Source organism: Tympanuchus pallidicinctus, unplaced genomic scaffold (assembly GCF_026119805.1).
Source record: "Tympanuchus pallidicinctus isolate F22 unplaced genomic scaffold, pur_lepc_1.0 scaffold19, whole genome shotgun sequence".
NCBI lineage: Eukaryota > Metazoa > Chordata > Aves > Galliformes > Phasianidae > Tympanuchus > Tympanuchus pallidicinctus.
Window position 1 is genome coordinate 10,605,183 of NW_026294710.1, and position 19,860 is coordinate 10,625,042.

Sequence of the window (19,860 nt, forward strand, 5' to 3'; positions counted from 1 at the left end):
TGACCTAAGACTGGAATGGTTTAGGCTTCTTGTCAGGCAAATATTGAAGCCTTCCTTTGAGTTATGCTAGGGAATTTGGTACAGTGACATTTGCAACCATCTCTTTTTTTGTGTGTTCTAAATTGCTGTTCTTGTCTTTAATCTCTCTGCCTTGTCACAGAGCAAATTCATTGGGTAAGTGGTGCTTGAAGTTGTTTGTAGCCAATTTCATTAAAGCATGGCATTGAGCTTCCAACAAGTAGAGCTAGAAGGAAACAATTCCCTGTTCCAGGGTCTTGAAGTCACGCAGAACCTACGTTTCCCAGCTCAGAATCCAATGAAATACCACAAAATGTGTTAACTAAGACAAAATCAAGTTCTGTGCTTGGAGCACAGCAGAAGCTAGTGTCAGGACTGAGACATTGGCTGGACTCACCTAAGTCAATGTGGATGTCTGAGACATCTCCATCTTGGCCAGCACCTCAGGGATCATTGCAAAGGATGCAGTCGTTGCCTGATCACCTATGTTTGCTTGAATTAACTACTCCTTAAACTCCAAATTAGCTCTCCATTAGTCAAGTTACAAGGACCCTTGGTCAGAAGGGGACACCCCAAACTGTTGACCCAAACCTCATCCCTCACACGCTCTCTCTTAGCACAGAGCCTTCCCAACCAGATCATCCTACTCTGACTCTCCTTCCCCCATCAGTAAACATGCACGTTAAATATGTAGTCCTTTCTCTCTTTGCATTATTAATGTGAGACCGTTTATGCCTGCAAGCTATCTTTATTACATCCATGTGCTGCGGATGTGTGTGAGAGGAAGATGAATGGAGTCCTGCTAATGCCTAACAAATGCCTGGTACCATTCAGAGATCTCTGTCTGCTCTTGCAAGGCACTGGCAAAGACGAGCACATACTTATTCCCTCTCTCAAGACCTCACTGGCTATTTTCCAGCCATAGGAATGTTTCTCACCAGAAATACAAGGCATTGTTTTTCAAGTTAGAAAGCTGAGAGAAAACACACAGCTTTCTTGCATTAAGAAAGAACAAGTCTGCCCTCTCTTCTGCCTCGAAGGCTCAAAGGATGGTAAAGATGCTGTATAAAGAGGAAGGCCATTTCCAGAATAAATGAAGTGCTGTGAGAAACAAACCGAAATGGGTATGCTATGGCTAGAAAAGTTGTTTTCAATTAGGTCTTGCAGTCTGCACCCTAGCTTTAAGTTCCAGGTCTCAGTGATAGTCAGTCAAAAGCCCTGTGCCCAGTGCTGTTAATAGATGTTCGCAGCTCAGCAAGAGTTCAACCTCAATCGTTTTTTTGTTTCTTGTGCCTCTGAAGAAGGTAAACTAAGATTAAAAATGCATCCAGAGCTTCAAACCAGAGCTCTTCTGTCCATTGCATAAGTGCAAATCTACTCCAGCATGGAGCTGGGAATGGCATTTACCTATGACACTTCTGTGCTGAATGGATATCCATGAACATTCACTGATATCATGACTCTAAAACAGATCAAGCAGAGATAAATCTTTAAATGGATATTTACTGCCATAGAGAACAGATGGCAGAAGACAAAGCTCCCATGTTCTTATCCCAAGCTGCAAGCATGTTAAGAATGCAGCAGGAAACGTCATTCCTCCTATAAATAAATTTCTCTTGAGAAGAGAGAACCCAGAGTTGAAAAAAAATCAGTCTATCAGCTCTGCAGGCCAAGTCTGAGGCAGGTTTTCCCACGCTGTTCTGCAGCTCATGGCGACCTTTGCTTTCAGCAAGAGAATAGGACGCCTTCAAGCAAACCCAGCAAAAGAGTTGGGGCATGTATTGGTACTGCACAAATTATTTCTGAGTTATTGATTTTCTATCTCCACTGGACAAAGCATAATTCAGCCTTTGCCATGTTATTAATCATTTTCCAGCATGCACTTAAGAGCAAAGTGGTTGGAAACCTCTCACAGCCAGCACTGTAGTGAGGGCTGTGACAGGGTGGAATAAGGCAGACCTCACAGTGCTCATGGTGGAGTGGTCTTCATTTGTTAAATTCCCTCATGCAAAAGTCTGAGCAGTGCTGCAGATGCTCTCTCTGACACCACAACGAAATAAGGGCTCCAAGGGAAGTTGATCTGCCCTATTCATGCTGTCTGATTGCAGGCTTGTACACTGGCATGCAGGTCCTGCAAACCTTTGCTTCCGTGACATTTTTCAGTGTGCCTCTTAACTTGACAGCATCACTACTAATCTGATGGACTGTCAAGGTGAGAGCAGAGTTATTCACATACTGTGGATAACAGAAGAGAAGTAGATAATTGAGTGTAGAGAAGGTGCCCAAGAGAGAAGAGAGACCTTGAAGCAGGAACTCCTACTGTTGTAGCATTTTTTGGCAAGTTATTCAACTCTCGAAATGAAGAATTCAGTGTACAAACTTGGACCAGCAGAAAAATAAGAAGTAACATTAAGCAACACGGTTCATTTGCGATGAATTAATCACCAGCCTTATAGATAAGTAATGTAAGTATTTGTGTGTCAAAATATCAAAACTGAATAAGAGGATAAGCTTAAGCAGCAAAACTGTCACCTGTATAATGCTCTGATATAATCACATGTGACTGCCGAAACATCAATTTTATCTGCTTCATCTGAGCTTTATCTTTTCTGACCTGTTCACAAGTATTTGGGGGAAATTGGTTTAATTTGAGCTCTACCTAGACAGACAAATGCTTGGCACACCCTCTCGGGTGTCTGGAAGTTGTAATATTTTCTGACACTTCTAAGAGGTGTAACAAATCAAAACAGACTTTTTGTGAAATGGATCAGGAGTTGTGCCAGACTTTATCCTCCCAAAATCTATTCAGGTTAACAGTGCAAGAGGTGAGAGCACAGCAGAGGTTAATAGATAGTGACTAGTGAACTCCACTGAGTTGGGAATCAGGGTACTGCTCAAATGGGCTTCAAATGATTGGAGCTTAATTGAATTACTGGAAGTGCCCAAGATCTGGAGACCTCATGAGCAGGGGCTCTTCTGTGAAATTTCCAGTACTTTGTAATCTTATTTTTAATAGAAAATGAAGAGATTTTACATTACATCTTGGCATTTCATTACATCTGGGAGAGCACTGGCAGGTAGGGGGACAAGAGCAGGCCAGGCAACAGAAGTCAGAGCCAGAAATGAGGTTTAAGTTTTTGAGCTGAAAGGTGAAGGTGAAGAGAGAGAGAGATCACTTGAATTTGGTTATGTGGATTTGGAGCGGGAGAGCTGCTCCAGCAGCTCATGGAACATTTTAGACATCCAGTTAAAAATCCTGCTCAGGGCTTTCTTGGGCAACCAGTACCATGACTGGATCATACAGCTCACCAACAGCCCAAAGCTCAGAAGATGTGCTGGTTTAGCACCAAACCAATTTGTCTCAAGGTAGTGTTTCACAGCCCAAAAAGCAGGAATTTACAACTTCTTTGTTTCCTTTTCTGGGAGCGTCAAAGAAATGGTGGCTTTTTATTCCACCAACAGATGTATGTGAGTGATTCTTACACTTCAACTTTTCCTTGTTGACCAAAACACCAAACTCTTCAAATTGCACAGGCAAGGAGTGCAATTAGGCTGTTTCCCAACAATATCCCACTGAAAACTTTCGAAAACATAATGGGCTGCAAATGATGTGTTTTAGTCACCCTCACACACTCTACAATTCAACTGTACTCCTGGAATGTATTTATAAGGTCTAATTAGGGTTGTGCAGGCTTTGAAACACATGAGCCACTTTCTTAACTGAGGTTGAAAATCATCTCAGTTTCCAACACTGCCTGTATAAAATCATCAAGTCTTGATGGCATGTGACCAAGGATGTCTATTTTCTCTCGAAGTTTTACATTAGGTGGACTCTATGAAACAATAGCAAAGGACTGATCCCCTCCTATTGTTAGCTAAGGATCCATCCATCCTCCGTAGATTTACATGCTGAATAAATACCATTTTACATTGTAGTTCAGAACAGAAATCACTACAAGAATGAATCCCTCTGACCTCAAAAGTTTCTGCCATAGGGAGTTTCTATTCTGCTAACTCCCAATAGATGGCTTATTCTATGCATTTTGGAGAAGCTCATAAAAAATATATTTAAGATGAGAGTTTTTATATTCTCGTTTGCTTGCTTTTATTCCCCATGTCTTGCCTTCAACTTGTAACTTCATCCGGCCTACTTTTACACATTTATCTCATACAACTATACTAGTTTTTACTATCCCTTTAGGTCTTATTAGTAGAAAAAAAGAGAGCAATTTGTGTCTCTTGATGACAAGTCCTCCTCATATGTTCAAAACCAAATTAAGATGGGACGAATTGCTGTCTGTGTTGACAGCCATCTTGCATTAACTTTAGAGGGAACAAAGCCATCTCCAGTTAGAGAAGATGAACGCCAGCTACTATTTCTGCACTCCATGCTTACTCCTGGAGACCAGATGCAGATGGGGGATCCAGGCTAGTCCAGGATCTCCTTTCCCCAGAACAGAGCTCAGAGCTGTTGCTGTTGCCTGAGAGCAGAGCTTGGAATTCCTTGTATTTGAAAACATGATCTAAGAAAACCTGTCAAGGCTCACCTGATGTATAGGATATTGCAAGAGGAAAGCTTGTCAATCCCAGGCCCAAGGGTTCTATATCCCAAGGGTTCTATACACAGTAGTCCTCACCAGAACTTCACAAGACCCAGACAGTGCTGTTGTTCCTGCTTGGCAGCCAGGATGCTCTCAGAGCACAAGCCAAGGTGAACTGTTGGCACTGCATCTGGGTGTGTTCCAAGCAGGATCAATTTTCAGGGCTCCTGGTAGCTGGGGCAGCACATCCGCACTCCTTCTGTCTCCAACATCTCTCCACCCAGCCCATGCTGCAAACCACACGAGGGACTGGGAGGAGGCTTTCCAAATTTTCATAATTTCCACACTGAATTGTTGGAAAGCTTCCTTTTTTCTGTCCTGAACTTTGCTGCCATGCAGCCATCTAATATCTTCCTGTAAACTTTCAAATGCACCAATAGTGGCAGTTTCCTGCAGATGAAAAAGGATTTACTTCACTTACAGAAAGAGGGAACCTGGCCAAGAAGAGTCATAAAAACAGAGGTCGTTGATTTTTAAAAGCACAGTCAGTGCAGTTACGTTACTGCATTCCAACGCATGTAATCAGCCACTGGAGAGCAGTTAAAATGGCCTTGGGGCCGACCTCCAGCTTCTGGGGTTGCTGTCAGGGAATAGATAAGTCAGCTGATGCCAGTTGATAATCTAAGCCCTTTTCCTTAAAATCAGCCACAACAATGCTGCCCAGGTTCAGGGCTGCAGCAGCATTTTGGTATTTTTTCACTCCTGAGCTTTGTTTGTTGTATTAATCCACAGGGTCTGCTATTCAAGCTTGTTTTGAAGGGAAATTGCTAAAAGATTCAAGGCAAGGGTGTAGTCAGTGTGAATGCTTTTCTGCGAGGGCCGAGAGATGCTGTGAGGTCTCTGAGCACTTCTTATAGAGCCAAGCATTGATGTTTTCTCTGGAGCCAGCAACATCCCTTCCCAGAGAGTCACAGAATTATAGAATCATAGAATGGCTTGGATTGGAAGGGATCTTAAAGATTGAATTCCAACCCCTGCCATGGTCTGTTTGCCCCCCAGCAGATCAGGCTGCCCAGGGCCCCAGTCAATCTGGCCTTGAACACCTCTAGGGACGAGGCATCCACAGCTTCTCTGGGCAGCTGTGCCAGTGCCCTCCATTTAAGTGCTCAGTGTGAAAAGATCCTGTTACAAAGAAAGGAAGCAAAACTTTTCTGAAAGTCGGCATCTTTTAAAGAAACTCCAAAGGGAAGCCAGAAATCCAGATACGCTGAGTCACTTGAAGATGGATCAGACATCTTCTGCAGCCCGATATGTTCTTGCGTGCAGTCCTTCTCCCATGAGGTCAGTGAGGCCAGGACAAGCTGCAGGACTGCCCTCAAATTCCCCAGGCACCAGGCTGTAAGAAACCCTTCATTGTTTGTGTTTTGTAACTATTGCCCATCAGAGAGTCCATGACCATCTCTGCCCCAAAAGCTTGCAAAGCCAAGAAATGCTTGCATAAAAAGGCCCATGTTCTTTTATCCTGGAATGAACTGATCACGTCCGGTCAGATGGGGACGGAGCCCAGAATACCATCAACGTGGGCTTTTCTTTCCCATGACAGCTTCCCTAGTCAGAGCCTGAGTAAACATGAGGTCACCAGCAATTTATAATTGTTGGGATTTATGACTCTCCTGATCATGGTCTTATACAAGCAATAATATGTTTTTGTTATTTGTTATTCTGTGCTATCACTCTTGACCACTTTATTTTGAAATCAGAAACTGAGAGTTTGTTCCCTTCCAAGGCGGTGCTTCTTGTCTGACTGAACCACTGCCCTGTGCACTGTTGATTTTGGTGGGATTCAGATGTAAATCTTCCAATTCCTCTCAAAGCACAAAACAAGATCCCTACTGATAGAGCTACGATGTATTTGAGATGTACCTCCATTGCACTTTAGACCTAGATGTTCTCACAGCTGAATACCCCATTTTACCTCCTTTTCGTGATGGTGCACAGGGATCCCAAGAACTATACCTGGGACTGTCAGGGGCTCAGAATAATGATCTTTGAGGTCTCTTCCAACCCGAGACATTCTATGATTCTGCGATAAGTAAGAGTGGCAGAATTTTTGCTCTCTGTCCTCTGGTTTTGCCTGAGCTTGGAGGAGTGCTGTTACTGCCCTGGTTTATACCAAATTCTAGGCAAATGCACCTTCAAAAAGTGCAGTGATGGAAATGTGTACTTCTCTATTCTTCAGAATCCTGCAGTAATCCCAGTGAGATCAACCAGGACCAACTTTGTCCTCAAGTGCCTGTTTCACATCTTGGCTCTGTGAAGGAAGTTTTCCTCTGCATTAGGAGGCTGTGGCATGACTTTTCTCACAGCTGACTGTCTGTGGTATGGGGATGAACCCCAGTTCCTAGCCCTCCTGTCAGGGCCCTTCAGAGGCTGTGGTTCATTGTGAGAATGGCTCACTGGGGGCAATGGACCACACACTGCCAGGACTTGTCCGTGGGGTAAAGGTAGTCATACAGAGACAAAGAGCAGTTCACCATCCTAACCATGGATGAAGTGTTTAGGACAGTGAACATCAAGAGCTGTGAGTGCAGATCAGAAGTCCTTCATCCCTGTGGGAGCTTCCTGCAAGAGTAGGGATCGTGCTGTGACTGAATTGCTGAGTTGCACAGGGTGTGCTGTGCCTGACCTACAGGAGAAGGCATGGCACGGCATTTCAGGCAGGCACACAGGGCCGAGTCACATATGGTCTGGTGGGAACTGCCCAGAAGGAACGAGGGGGATTTTGCATGTGGTTCAAAGAGAATTGCATGGATAGAATATGTGGCCCTAAGCAGGGAATTGAGTCTATTTCAACCACATAAAGCTGTTCAACTTGGGAAAAACATTAGCTGAGTTTTGATCCCCCCCCTTTTCTTTCCAAGCTACTGTGGCTCTTGGGCAGAACTTCCAAGCTCTTCATTCTCATAAAAGTTCCTATATTTGTTTTCCTCAGACTTGAGACCTCTTAAAAAAAAAAAAAAATTAAAAAAATCTGCCATATCCTTCAGCTGCAAATGATTTAATCATTCTTGGCTTCGTGTGATCTGAATATTTTCTTGTTCTCTTGCTTTGCAGCTGTGACCTACTTAATTACAAGCAGGAAACAAACCCCAGAATCATTAGCCATTCTGCCTGGCATGAAGAAGAGGAAAAAAAATAAAAATCTTATGTCGTTAAATACTAGGATGTCCTTCTTAATAACAGGAAGTCAAGATGCAGATAGCAACAGTGAACGTTTGAATACTTTGTGCACCAAGATAAGAATGGCAATGAGTTTATGGGTTTTATTTTTTATGGCATGGATGTTTTGGGGGCAGGGGAAATGACAGATGCTTCTAACAACAGTCAAAATGGGAATGAGTCATAAATTTCTAAAACGAAGAGCGTAAATCCTCTTTGTTTTAACTTCTGAACAGCTTTAGTATTCTGCCCACAGAGACAACAAAGTGACTGACTTGCTGCTTCGATCCAGCCTCTTTCAATCCATTTTCTGGAAGCTATAGCAAACAAACCAGTGAGTTTGAATTCCACGTCACAAATTGTCAGGTTGGAAGGCAGACCATGAGGGAGTTTGATTAACTGTGCTCCTCCTCCTCAGATGGAGTCTGGGATACTATTTATAGGTCCTGGAGCCCAGCACCCTATCCGGATGTGCTGGTGGGTATATGGGTGTAACGGTGGCTGCAGAAAATATGTAGAGATAGGGAAATCCAGGATTGCCAGCATTAAGTACTGGCTGTCTCACAGAAGCACTTTAGCCTGCTTGGCCCAGTTGTCCACAGTGATAGCAGATCAAAGATACAAATCTCTCAAAGCATCGTGAGACAATAGAAAATGTTGTTTGTACAATGTTTTAAGCTGAGCAGCGGCAGGAGTGCGAATTATCATCTTCTGTCAACTGTGCATGCATTATCACTTTAGGTGGCATGGATCCAGTGCTGTCCTACAATACAAATGGAGATTTTCCATTAGCGGGAGCAACAAGGGTCTGCGTTTTGGGAGCAAATAGAGTAGAGGTCAACTCTCATGCTCTACTGAGAAGGTCTGACTGGTCCCAGCTGGGGAAATGTTCTCAGCACGAAGATCTCTTGTAGTACAGTAATCTCCCTATGCTGGCTCTCGAGTTTCCCATCTGCAGATGAATTGTTCTGTGGTAACAGAGATAACCAAACCATCCCCAAGCGAGCCAGCCCCATGTAGATGCCGTGAATGATTGTGCAGGCATTGTGCTTGGTGATGTTAACAGCTCAGCCCATGGTTTCCTCTGGGAGCTCTGTACTCCACAGTCAGCAAAGCCATCACTTTCCTCCACAGCACTCCCTGTGCACTTTTAGCACCACCTGTGTATACAGTGCTGCTCCCACAGGGAACATACGTGCATATAGTCATTCTTCACCTCAGGGAACATTTATTCACCCACAGTTTGACAGTCGCTGTAGGATCTTTCAACACAGAGTTTGCGTTATTGATCCAAGATACCTTAAGCATTTCTGTGGAATTTGCCCATTTGGCTTTCCAGCAGGCTGAACGTGTATTTATATTTTTAATGCAACACAGCTCCCCTGAGATTCCATAGCACCTGAAAAATGTCAGTGAAATAATCAGCCGAGGAAATGGAGACTCATAAAGTGATCTGACTTGTCTAATGTTACTCAGGAAACTGATGTCTTTTCTGGAATAGGACCAGATTCCTCCTTGCTGCTACTCAGAAGGTCAAATTTGACCAGCTTATATTATATCTGTCCCCTCCTAGTGACAATTACATCCAAAGCAGAAAGCATTTCTTTGAAACGATCATTTGTAGGGAGCTTCAGAATAAATTAAATATATGCGATTTATCTTAGACAGGAACAGGCTTTCCAGCATGCACGCAACATCAAGCATATGAAATCTGGTCCATTGATTTTCTAAAATATGTTCCCTTTGCCCTCCTCCTTTTTAATGAAACGCTCAGCTCTTGTCTGTGAACAGGAAGAACTTTGTATTAGTCACTGAATGCAGTGAGTGTTACCACTGGGTCTGAATCAGACAGACCGCTTAAATATATCTGCAGGAGAAGTTGTAAGAAAATGTTCTAATGAAACAGGACATTTGTGCTGTATGTACACAGACAGCAAGACTGCCCTTCATTAAATTATCCATCTTGCCACAGGGCAAGATAGCAGACTGTTTTTTTTATGAGCCACCAAATTTATCCTCTCCCCCAAGCAAATAGCACCTGCAATGTGTAGCAATGTGCCCTCCAAACTACAGCCAAGGCCATGGACTTTTGACAGCTTGTCAAGTATTTGCTAGTAAGGAGTGGGAAGCATATGCTAGATGTACAATTAGAAATGATGTGAATTAGAAATGATGTGAAAGGAGAAAAAAAGTAAGAAAGAAAGGCACAGACTCTTTAGCTGGGTCTGTTTTAACAGGACAAGGAGAAATGGTTCCAAACTAAAAGAGGGGAGGTTGGATATAAGGGAAAGGTTTTTTGCTGTAAGAGTGGTGAGGCACTGGCACAGGTTATGCAGAGAGGTGGTGGATGCCCCATCCTTGGAGACAGTCAAGGTCAGGCTGGACGGGGCTCTGAGCACCTGATGGACCTGTAGGTGTCCCTTTTCATTGCAGGGGAGTTGGACTAGATGGCCTTTAAAATTCCCTTCCAGTTCCAACAATTCTATGATTCTATGATTCTGCACGGGTTCTGGGGATCCCATATATATACACACTTGCTCCAATCTCTAAAGGGATAGAGAAATGTTAGAAACAAGAAAAGTATCACTGAACAAGTACATGACTCCAGTGAACACACAGGTGTGTCCCATCTCCAGTCTGAAATTCAGTGCCTGCCCCATGGGCACAAATAGGCTTATCTGAGGTTCAATTCTTTCATCCCTGAACCTTGCCAGAGGCTATTTTAGGCAGTGGTGAATAATGTGGAAGGAAAGCAGCTCAGCTCCTGGATGAGCTTTTAATTGCCTCCCCCCCCCTTCCCCCCCCCCGTTCATATGTGCCTCCTGAGCAGGCTGGGATTTTCCTTTTTATTTTTTTTCCTTTCTACCAGTCAAAAATAACTCTCCTGAGCATTTTGGCAAACAAGATCAGAGAGCAGCATGGTGAAAAACCTTATAGTGACGGGCATGTGCGGATGCATGCTGCTTTGATTGGACACCCCGGTCACAGGACGTTACCATCCCCAGTGGGATTAGAGTTAATCATAAGCTTTGGGTTTCCAAAGTGAATAATCGTATTTAAGATCTCGCCATTCACTTTCCATGGCTGTTCTGCACTATTTACTTAATACATTGCTCTGACCTACATCCCCTCCTGCAGACTCATTCACTGCAGTACTTGTAGAGAAAAAGGATTAATAGCAAATCTCTGCACAATCTCTCTCACGTTTCTGCTTAGTAGAAGTGAAATCACTTCAGCAGTTTGAGCATTAGGGACAAGTATGGACCCGGCTTCATAGGACTCACTTACTATTAAACCTTGTTGAATCATGAACACAGCTTACTTTAGGAAATGAAATGTGTATTATTTGAGGATATGACATACTCTCCTGTGTCAGTCAATAAAAATCCCTCTAAAATGAGGACACGTACAGTTTAACACACAAGGAGCTGCTGTTCACATAACCATCATACTTAGCACTGCCAGAGCACTTTACATTTTCACAGAGCTTTAGAGATATTATGATCAAGGTAGATGACTGGAATAGTAAATTTTCATTTGGTTATTAGTGTAAAGCAGCAATTTGTTCCATTATGGAACGTTTTGGGCCATATGGACTCACAAGAACATCGGAGGAAATTGGCCAGGATTTCCAAATCGTGATGTTCTTCTGAAAATGTAAGGGCAGAGCAGCCTTCAGTTTCTGGCATTTTCTCTGCAGGAGAGTTCTCAGGCTGCCATTGACAAGGGGATGTGGGGTGGAAGTTTTTTATGTTTGTGTTTGGGACAGCATGTGATGGGTGAGGGTGAGAAGGTGCAGTGCAGACGTGGCTCACTTTTCTATAGGGCAGGATACCTTTGGGTAAATACTACGACAAGTCACTTCCTGACCTGCAGCTCAAGAGAAGTGCACCGTGACAGTGATGGGACCTGAGGGAATGGCATGGAGCTGTGTCAGGTCAGGGTCATGTTGGGTGTCAGGAAAAGGCAGCAGGCATGGAACAGGCTGCTGAGGGCAGTGGGCATAAGCCCTGAGCTGCTGGAGTTCAAGAAGCGTTTGGACAACACTCTCAGACATAGGATTTGAATGTTGGATGGTTGGGTATGGAACCAGGAGTTGGACTTTATGGGTGATGTTTATGAGTCCTTTCCAACTTGAGGTTTTCTGTGGTTCTGTACAATTATGCAAATGTTCAAGCACAATCACTGTTCAAGTCTCATGCCCCAGTCAGACAGAGGTCTTACAGTAATGCAGAATAATTACAGGGTCAGCCAAGTTACTTTTCATTGCTCTAATGGGCACTGACATTCGAACAAAACTGTGAACAGGTCCAGCGTGGACATCCACACTTGATTCTCATTCCCTCTTTAAATTTAGGTAAGTTTCATTTGCCTGGAATATATATTGCCTATTAGAGCCCTCAAAGTCTGAGGTTCTGTGCTTTCAACTAAAAAGCCATGTCAAAATCCCTACAAACCCATTCTTCTAACATTTACTCATACAAACAGATGATAAGACCTGGCAAAAATACAAGAAATAAGAGTGATGCTATCCAGATTTTTCACTCTGCTCCCGCTGTCCTGCACCAACCTCACAGTGCAGAAACCTTCCAGTGTCTCTCCTTGGGTGGCAGTGAGGCCATTGGCAGTGGGAAAGAGGGAGAATGGGGCAACATGAGAGATGAGTCCGCCTTGGTTGGAGTGGGGATAGAGTAAACCCAGAGGCCGAGACTCTCAAATTGATTTGGAGCCCAACACCTATTTAGAAATTCCTGCAGTTTGTGATCCAAAGCAGTTACAAAAGAGATCTTCTGAAAGCTCCCACCAAGAGCTCTTTGCAAGGACATGGGGAAACAAACAGCTCTTTCTCCATGTGCTTTGTCACTTGACAGTGGGTCATCCCTTACTGTTCCTTGTCCAGTCATCCAAGAAAATGATGCACTATTAAAGCACAAGGGGGAAAATGCAACTAGTTAAACATCTCAGAAAACCATTTCCAGCACAAGAAAGCATGAAGCTGGAATATGAAAGGGAACTTTACACATGAAGATCTAACAACATGAATCCTCTCAGCATTATAGAGAAGTGAAGATCAAAAAGGATAATGGATTTGAAATAAGACTTAAAAGACCACATTGGCCTGGAGCTGCAGGGACCGTTGGGGCCATATGTTAAGCAGAAACAGGATGTTTTTGGTGTGTCTACAGCAAGCTCAAAGGAAAATGCCCTCCTTCCAGCATGTCTGTCTGTCAACACCCCCAAGTACATCCACACCCACTGGAAAGCTGTGGGTAGGGAGCACGCTGGGGAGTAATGCTGAACTCCTTCTTCCAAGGCCAGAATATGAAATCTGTCTAAAGGAAAAACATAGACGTGTCTCTTGAGCTCCTGGTGCAGGAAGCATCTACCTACATCAATACCAGGGTGGCTTTCAAGGAACCACAGTGAGAAGGAACACATTGCTGGGGTTGGGAAGCCCACCCTCAGCCTTCAGTGACAGCCCACCATGCAACACAGCAGGTGGTTCTACTAATTTTTTTTTATCTTACTTCTCATGGAAAGTAAGAAGCTATTTTTACACCCCAGTAACAGCCTTTGGACTGTCAGTAAAACGTGGGAGGTTTTGTAGTAGCTGTTTTGCCTGACGTTTTCTCAGAGATAGCTGGAAATAGTGCGTAATTAGAGAGGCTGTGTTGGAAAGACCTGCAAATATCTACAGATCTATGGAGAGTGCAAGTATCTATACTCCATGTAGAGTGCAAATGTTTTTTTTTTCATTATTGAGCCCAGCGAAGGTGAAACTAAATGTGGTTTATAGAAATGTAAGATGATCTTACAGGCATCAAAGTATAGACCTGCAGAAGAGCCAAGTTCATTTGATTTCCTCTTTCTGCTATCATTCTCTGTAGAAAAGACTTCTGGGCAATTTGGATACAGAAGTGCACCTTTAATGGTGTGTCCCTGGAAAAGAATTTCAACAGAAACCTACCTTATTTTGCTGAATTCACATTAAGACAGTTTGCAACCAGGACTAATTTCATAGACTCACAGAATCATAGAATGGCTTGGGTTGGAAGGACTAATTTCCCTGGACTCATTTTCCCCTTGGCTTCTGGCACACCTAGAGATGCTGGGGTCTGCAGGGAACAGTGCCTGAGCAACACCCACAGCTGCAATTCCCCCAGAGCTCAGCTGGATTATCCACATTCAGGCAGCTTTTACCCCCTCAAAAATAGTGTGTTTCTAATTGACAGGAAAACCTTGCAGGAAACCAAACAATCTGCTCTAATCACGAAGGTAAGTTTACGCATTCAGTTGACCACTAGACCTGCTATAAACTCAAGTGACTGCAAAGGATCCTGCTCCAGCCTATCAGTTAAATAAATATGTAGCGAAAGCGTTTTCTGAAAGTCTGATTATGTCATCAGCAGAGTGAAAAGGCTTCTTCAGAGCTGCCCTCATCTGTTGAGTAATTACTGAGTTGGGACAGGGGCCAAAAGGCTCCTTTTGAACACACAGAAAGACTAGATGCACATGTAGAGCTGCTAAATATAAACCTGTGGCATATCCTCCATTTCCCCTCCTCTCCCCCTTGCAGAATACCAAGGGGGTTACATCACATCCCAGAGCAAGCCGTTGTGATGGTTTCTTCCCCCCTGTATTCCTTTATCAGACACATTTCTTTCTTGTGCTCCCAGGCAGAGATCTGCTGTAGCCTGGAGCAAATACTGTATAGTCAAGTTGAATTAAACAAATCTCTCTCTTCCAAATGAGGTTGTATAGTTCCTGGTTCCTTATGGAGGCAGTGTGTTATTTAGTTTACAGGAAGGCAAAGAAATAGTCAAGAGATGGTAATGATGATGGGGCTGTTTGGACTGGAAGAGAGAAGGCTCTGGGGAGACTTAAGAGCGGCCTTTCAGTATCTAAGGTGGGCTATAAGAATGAAGGGGGCAGACTCTTTAGCAGAATCTTTTGTGATAGGACAAGGAGAAATTATTCCAAACTAGAAGAGGGGAGATTTGGACTGGATGTACTAAAAAAAGTTACTGTAAATAAGGACAGTGAAGAGCTAGAGCAGGTTGCTCAGAAAGGTGGTGGATGCTTCATTCCTGGAGACACACAAGGTCAGGCTGGACAGATTCTGAGGAACCTGATGTAATTGTAGGTGTTCATTGCAAGAGAGTCGGACTAGATGACCTTTGGGAGTCCCTTCCAACTCAAATGATTCCATGAACCTGGGAGAGAGGGAAAGTGAAGGCTGAACACCAAGAAAACAGCTACATGGGATCTGAAAAAATGTCATTTTGCAAAATAAATAGTATCTAACAAGGTTGAAAGAAATATTATTATTATTTTTATGATGCCATTCTAAAAATGCTGTCCTGAAAAAGCAATCAGGCTGAGAATAAGAGTTTTGCAGCTGTGTCTTCCCAGCTCTTCACTTCCCTGTCAATGAGCTGATGAACATCCTCATTCTGTAGTTGTCATGCACCCCTTGCTTTGTATCCTCCAGTCCTCAAAGATCAAACCACGCTTGGGGAAAAGTTGGGACCCACCTACTGCAAACCAAATAGCAATGAATACCCTTGTTCCTTATTGACCCATGGAGCTGAATCAGAGAAACCATAGTGGTTTTTAGGAAAGGGTGGCTCCTCAGCTCTGCTACATGAGAAATCACCATCTGATGTTTTAGAGGCTTACTGTTTGCATGCCCCCTGTGATTTCAACACAATGTGGGGTTTTCCTAAACTTCTAAACACTGTTTCCATGTAGGCGCTCCCCAATTGACTCCCATCTGCTCCATGCAAATCCTGCTGCATTTTCCTGCACATTCCTATGAAGGGAGAGTGAAATGAGTAAAAAATAAACATGCAGCTGTCTCTGAGGTTGTTGGCTTGCATTGTGGCTTTGGTAAAAATACTCCTGCCTTAGTTTCCCCACCTGGTCATTAAACCCATAGGCAGGAGAAGGGGCATAGAAGAAGGAGAATTTAGGTGGAAAAAGGGTTGTAATTTAATCACCCGTATTTTGTGATGATTTACTTGCAGTGCAAAACCTGTGTGTTGATAAACTGTTTTCAGCCTCATCTGATCAGTTCACCACTTCATAGGTGTCAGCAGCACTGAAGTGTTCACCCAGGCAAGCTGCTCTGGGCTCCTACGTGGGAGCAGGCATGGAGCTGGTCTCTTCTCATCTCCTATATGAGGTAGGGATGGCGGATGTGGCTCTTCACATCCATAGACTTTGGTGTCCAGCTCAGACAGAGAGAACTGAAAGACATTCTGCAATTCTTGTTCATATGAGACCCCTCCTTACTAATGCAAACTCAACAGCGGTTAAAAATATACCCATCCTAGCTGATTTTAAATGGATATTGTTTAATCCATGCAACCTTCCCAGATATCATCTATTGGATAAATTGGGTGCTTTGCAGAGGGTTGCCTAAGTCTCATATAAAGAACTCACACAAGTGAGTTAAAAATGCTCCAAAAGAGACAGTTGGGTGGAAAAAAGACCAGAATATATCATGCAATGGTTAGTCAACGAGCAAAAGAAAAGGATGAAATGTTGCATGTGGTGAAACGTTCTTCTCAGCTGTTATTTGGGAGTGGTTGAAAGAGTTAAGCCCAATACTGGAATGTCTTGGGAATGTTGGCAGAGGGAGAGCAAGCAGTTTTTTTCCTCCCTCTGGATGGAGTCCCAGGACTGAGCTTTCAAAGTGATGACTTTGGATTCGAGTTTGCTTCTTGGTTCTGCAGCAGAAAGCTGGGATGTGATGCCGTGGAACCAAGAAGCCCTCTGCAAGGGAAATGCAACTGCCTTCCAAAGACAGGAGAGGTGTTTTTATCTTCTCCCTGCTCGCCCCTGGTACAACAGAATTCGCTGTGAGAAGATACACACACGGAGAAACCACATCCTGAAGGGTGTGCACGAAGAGAGAAAGGCACATCCCTAAACAATTTATTTTGACCGCTGGTTTTTGTCGTTGGATTTGGTTTAGTGGTTTTGTTTTGGAACTTTTTTTAGTGTTGGCCTTTTTTTTCTCTCTCTTTTTTTCTTTTTTTTCTTTTTCTTATTTTTCTTTGGTGGAAATCGCAGTGACTCTTTAACCTTGCAGTTGATAAGGCATTAGCCGATCGCCTCCAAACAGGGAGCCCAGCATTTATTGCAGGGAGCTGGCATGGCTGCCGTGCTCTTTGGCTTTGAGGATCTGCTCTACAGCTGGGACAGCCTGGTGTGGAGCCTGACATCCCGGGCTCTGAGGACTTGCCGCTTCGGAAATCTGAGGGTCCTGCAGCTCATGCTGAAGCCATGGTGCATTTCCAGAGCCATTTATCAGGTAGGGTTTTAAAACACCAGGCCAGACCTTCAAACCTGAGTGCTGCAGAGGGGAACCTCCTGGGGAGCTGCACAGGGTCCCATCCTGCTCCCAGCACTGCACGTAATGGAGCAGAGGAGATGCATGTGGGTAAGACCCAAGAGGGGAAATGTAGGGTTGGAGAATGATGGTGGGGTTTCCTGAAGTGGAGTGGAAAATGTGAATTAAGGGTCACTCTGCTTATCTTCCAAACTTGTGAAGCTTTATGTTTTTATGTACGGCCATCCTTAGCTGTGCTGCATCCTTGAGCTGCCTCTGTGATGACAAGAAAGTAATTTATAACCTGTTTGAAGGAAAGGACACCTAGAGACATGTAGTCTGCTGGTGGAAAACGGGCAAACACAATCAGTTCTAAATGCAGAGGCACTGGTTATCCCTATGTGACTTATGCAATGCCTTCAGTCAGCAAAGTCTGAGGCGTTTGATTGCCTAAACTTTTTGTTTTACCCAGTAAATGTGTTACGTGGCACAGGCTGCCTTCCCCACTGCTGCTCTGAATGATGGACATGGAGGTCTGGGGTTTGTTCAGCTGGCTGCTCTGTAGAACCAAAAAGCTGTAATAAACTGTGCTTGTTTCTGTGACTGGCTAAACTGGGTTAAATCCTTTGAGTAATCATCACAGAGAAGGTGTTAGAACTGGATGCCTAGCTGAATAGCAACTCTTATTTCAGTCCCTAGGTGAGCCCAGGTTGAAATTTCGCTCTAAGCCAACCAGTGTTCAGCTCATCTGCTTTTCTAATCAGCCTCAGACAACTGGGGCTAGACGTGTATTCTGCTTCAGGGACAAACCCATTACAATATTTATCAGCTTCACTGGTTTGGCTAATGCAGGATGTTGGATTGACTGATCAGTGTTTGCGTTTGGAAAAGGCATTTTCTGCTACTCCCATTTGCTTGATATTTTGCTTTTCCTGTGCTTTGGAAGTCTCCATGTGTAAAGCCAAGTTACACAGAAAAGGACATATTAAAAGCCTGGAGAAACTGTGTGTGTTGCATAGAGGGAGACCAGAGGATGGCTCATAGCAATTTCAGCAAACTTTGAACCAGCTTCAAAACACACTTTGGTTACTGCAGACTTCAAGAACAGATTTTATGGCCATCTTTGGAGTTCAGCAGGCATGGGCAGTGTGTTTATTTTAGGTATTAATTTGTCCCAGAAGATGTCTGCTGCTAACAGCGTTAAGTCTTTACCCAGATGTGCTTTCTGTGCCAGTGGTCACCCTGGTGGCCCTGAGCACAACTTGAAACTGACACGGGATGTATCAAATGATGGCTTCACAAGAACTGGCATGAGCACAGGAAAGGGGAAGGAAGAGAGCTCAGTGTTGAATCCCCTTTTATTTCTATCCATGTAAAATCATGCTCAAAAACTAAGGAGTAGCCACAAGATTCATCCAAACTCAGGCTATGAACCACCTATCCCACCTTGAACACAGGCATTTGGAGATGCTGCTGCCCACAGAAGTGTGATAACTATCCTGGGATAAGATCTGTTACCTGATGGGGTCAATGAGCAACAAGGAACAATGTCCTCAAGTTGTCAGGGGAGGTTCATGTTGGGTATTAGGACAAAATTCTTCTCCAAAAGAGCATTCAAGTATTGGAACAGGCTGTGCAGGGAGGTGGTGGGCTCACTGTCCCTAAAGATGTTCAAGAAAGAGCACATATGACACTGAGGGCCATAATTAGTACGCATGGTGGAGGTAAGTTGATGGTTGGACTGGATGATCCTAGTGGTCTTTCCAACCTCAATGGTTCTATGAATTTCTGATTCTATGATTCCGTGTTTCTATGATTCTATGAGTGCACTCTTTCCATTACAAAGTGCACATGCCTTCAACTGTCCCCCATGTCATTATGTCACGTTCATGGCATGTTAACCCCCTTCCCCAGAGCCACCAGGAGGACAGGACTTGCAAATGTGCTTCCCCTCACACATATAGGAGCATCAATGCGGGCTGACACTCCACTCCGAAATGGTGGGTCTGGTAGAAGGAGAGCACTGCTGGATGGAGGTTTGCATGTGAACAGCATCTCACAGCTCATCTCCACGGAAAGCCAGAAGTAATAGGATGAGCTGATAGCAAATGTTTGTATGTTAATCCTAACATATCCTCTAGTAGCCAGCATCCTCCAGTTTAAATGCTGACAGTATTTTAATTGAATACTGCCTGGACAGAGCATGACAGTTTGATAACTTCCTACCCGGAGACAGAAAGTTCTTACAATGTTTATTGTTTAGATGAGCAAATAATCTCTTGACTGTGCTATTCCTGTCGCTGTGATGCTTTAATCCCTGCTGCTACTGCATCTTGAGAGCAGAACATAGATTTGCTGTAGGACCTCTTCCAGAAAAGTGATTGCATATGCAAAAAAAAAAAAAAAAAAAAAAAAGTGTGTCTCCATCTTTCATGCTTTTTAATTACCTCACAGTGCTTCTGTGCCTCTAGAGTCACTTCCTTAGAATGGTTTTTTGGATTGGAAAGCACCTTAAAGATTGGGAATGGCAACAGGAAAAAGTGTGTGACTTCATGTGGATCTGACCATTGGGACCAGCATGGGTCTGCAGTGCTGGGGGCTGAGCAGGACGTGGGGCAGCATCTGGCTCCTGATGGCTTCCTCAGTGTCTTTCTTTACTGATAGAGATCTGCAGATATTTGTGTCAGAGACAATCCACGCATAGCTTGTATCTCCTGCACCTTCACAAGACCTGGATTTACTACA

The 19,860-nt window shown here is 43.8% G+C and overlaps 1 protein-coding gene across 5 annotated transcripts in view; it reads left to right on the top strand.

The window, feature by feature from the left end:
- Positions 1-19,860, top strand: part of FRMD4A (FERM domain containing 4A) — a 351,201-nt gene that overhangs the window by 162,051 nt on the left and 169,290 nt on the right. Inside the window, exon 1 of one of the 5 annotated variants that reach the window (XM_052681192.1) lies at positions 16,502-17,097. The exons of 3 other annotated variants lie outside the window; for them this stretch is intronic. In XM_052681192.1, coding sequence (XP_052537152.1) covers positions 16,939-17,097 — 159 coding nt within the window. In that variant the 5' untranslated portion in view covers positions 16,502-16,938. Of the gene's footprint in view, positions 1-16,501; positions 17,098-19,860 lie in introns of those variants that run through there. One more of the 5 variants, XM_052681191.1, reaches the window with a different exon arrangement.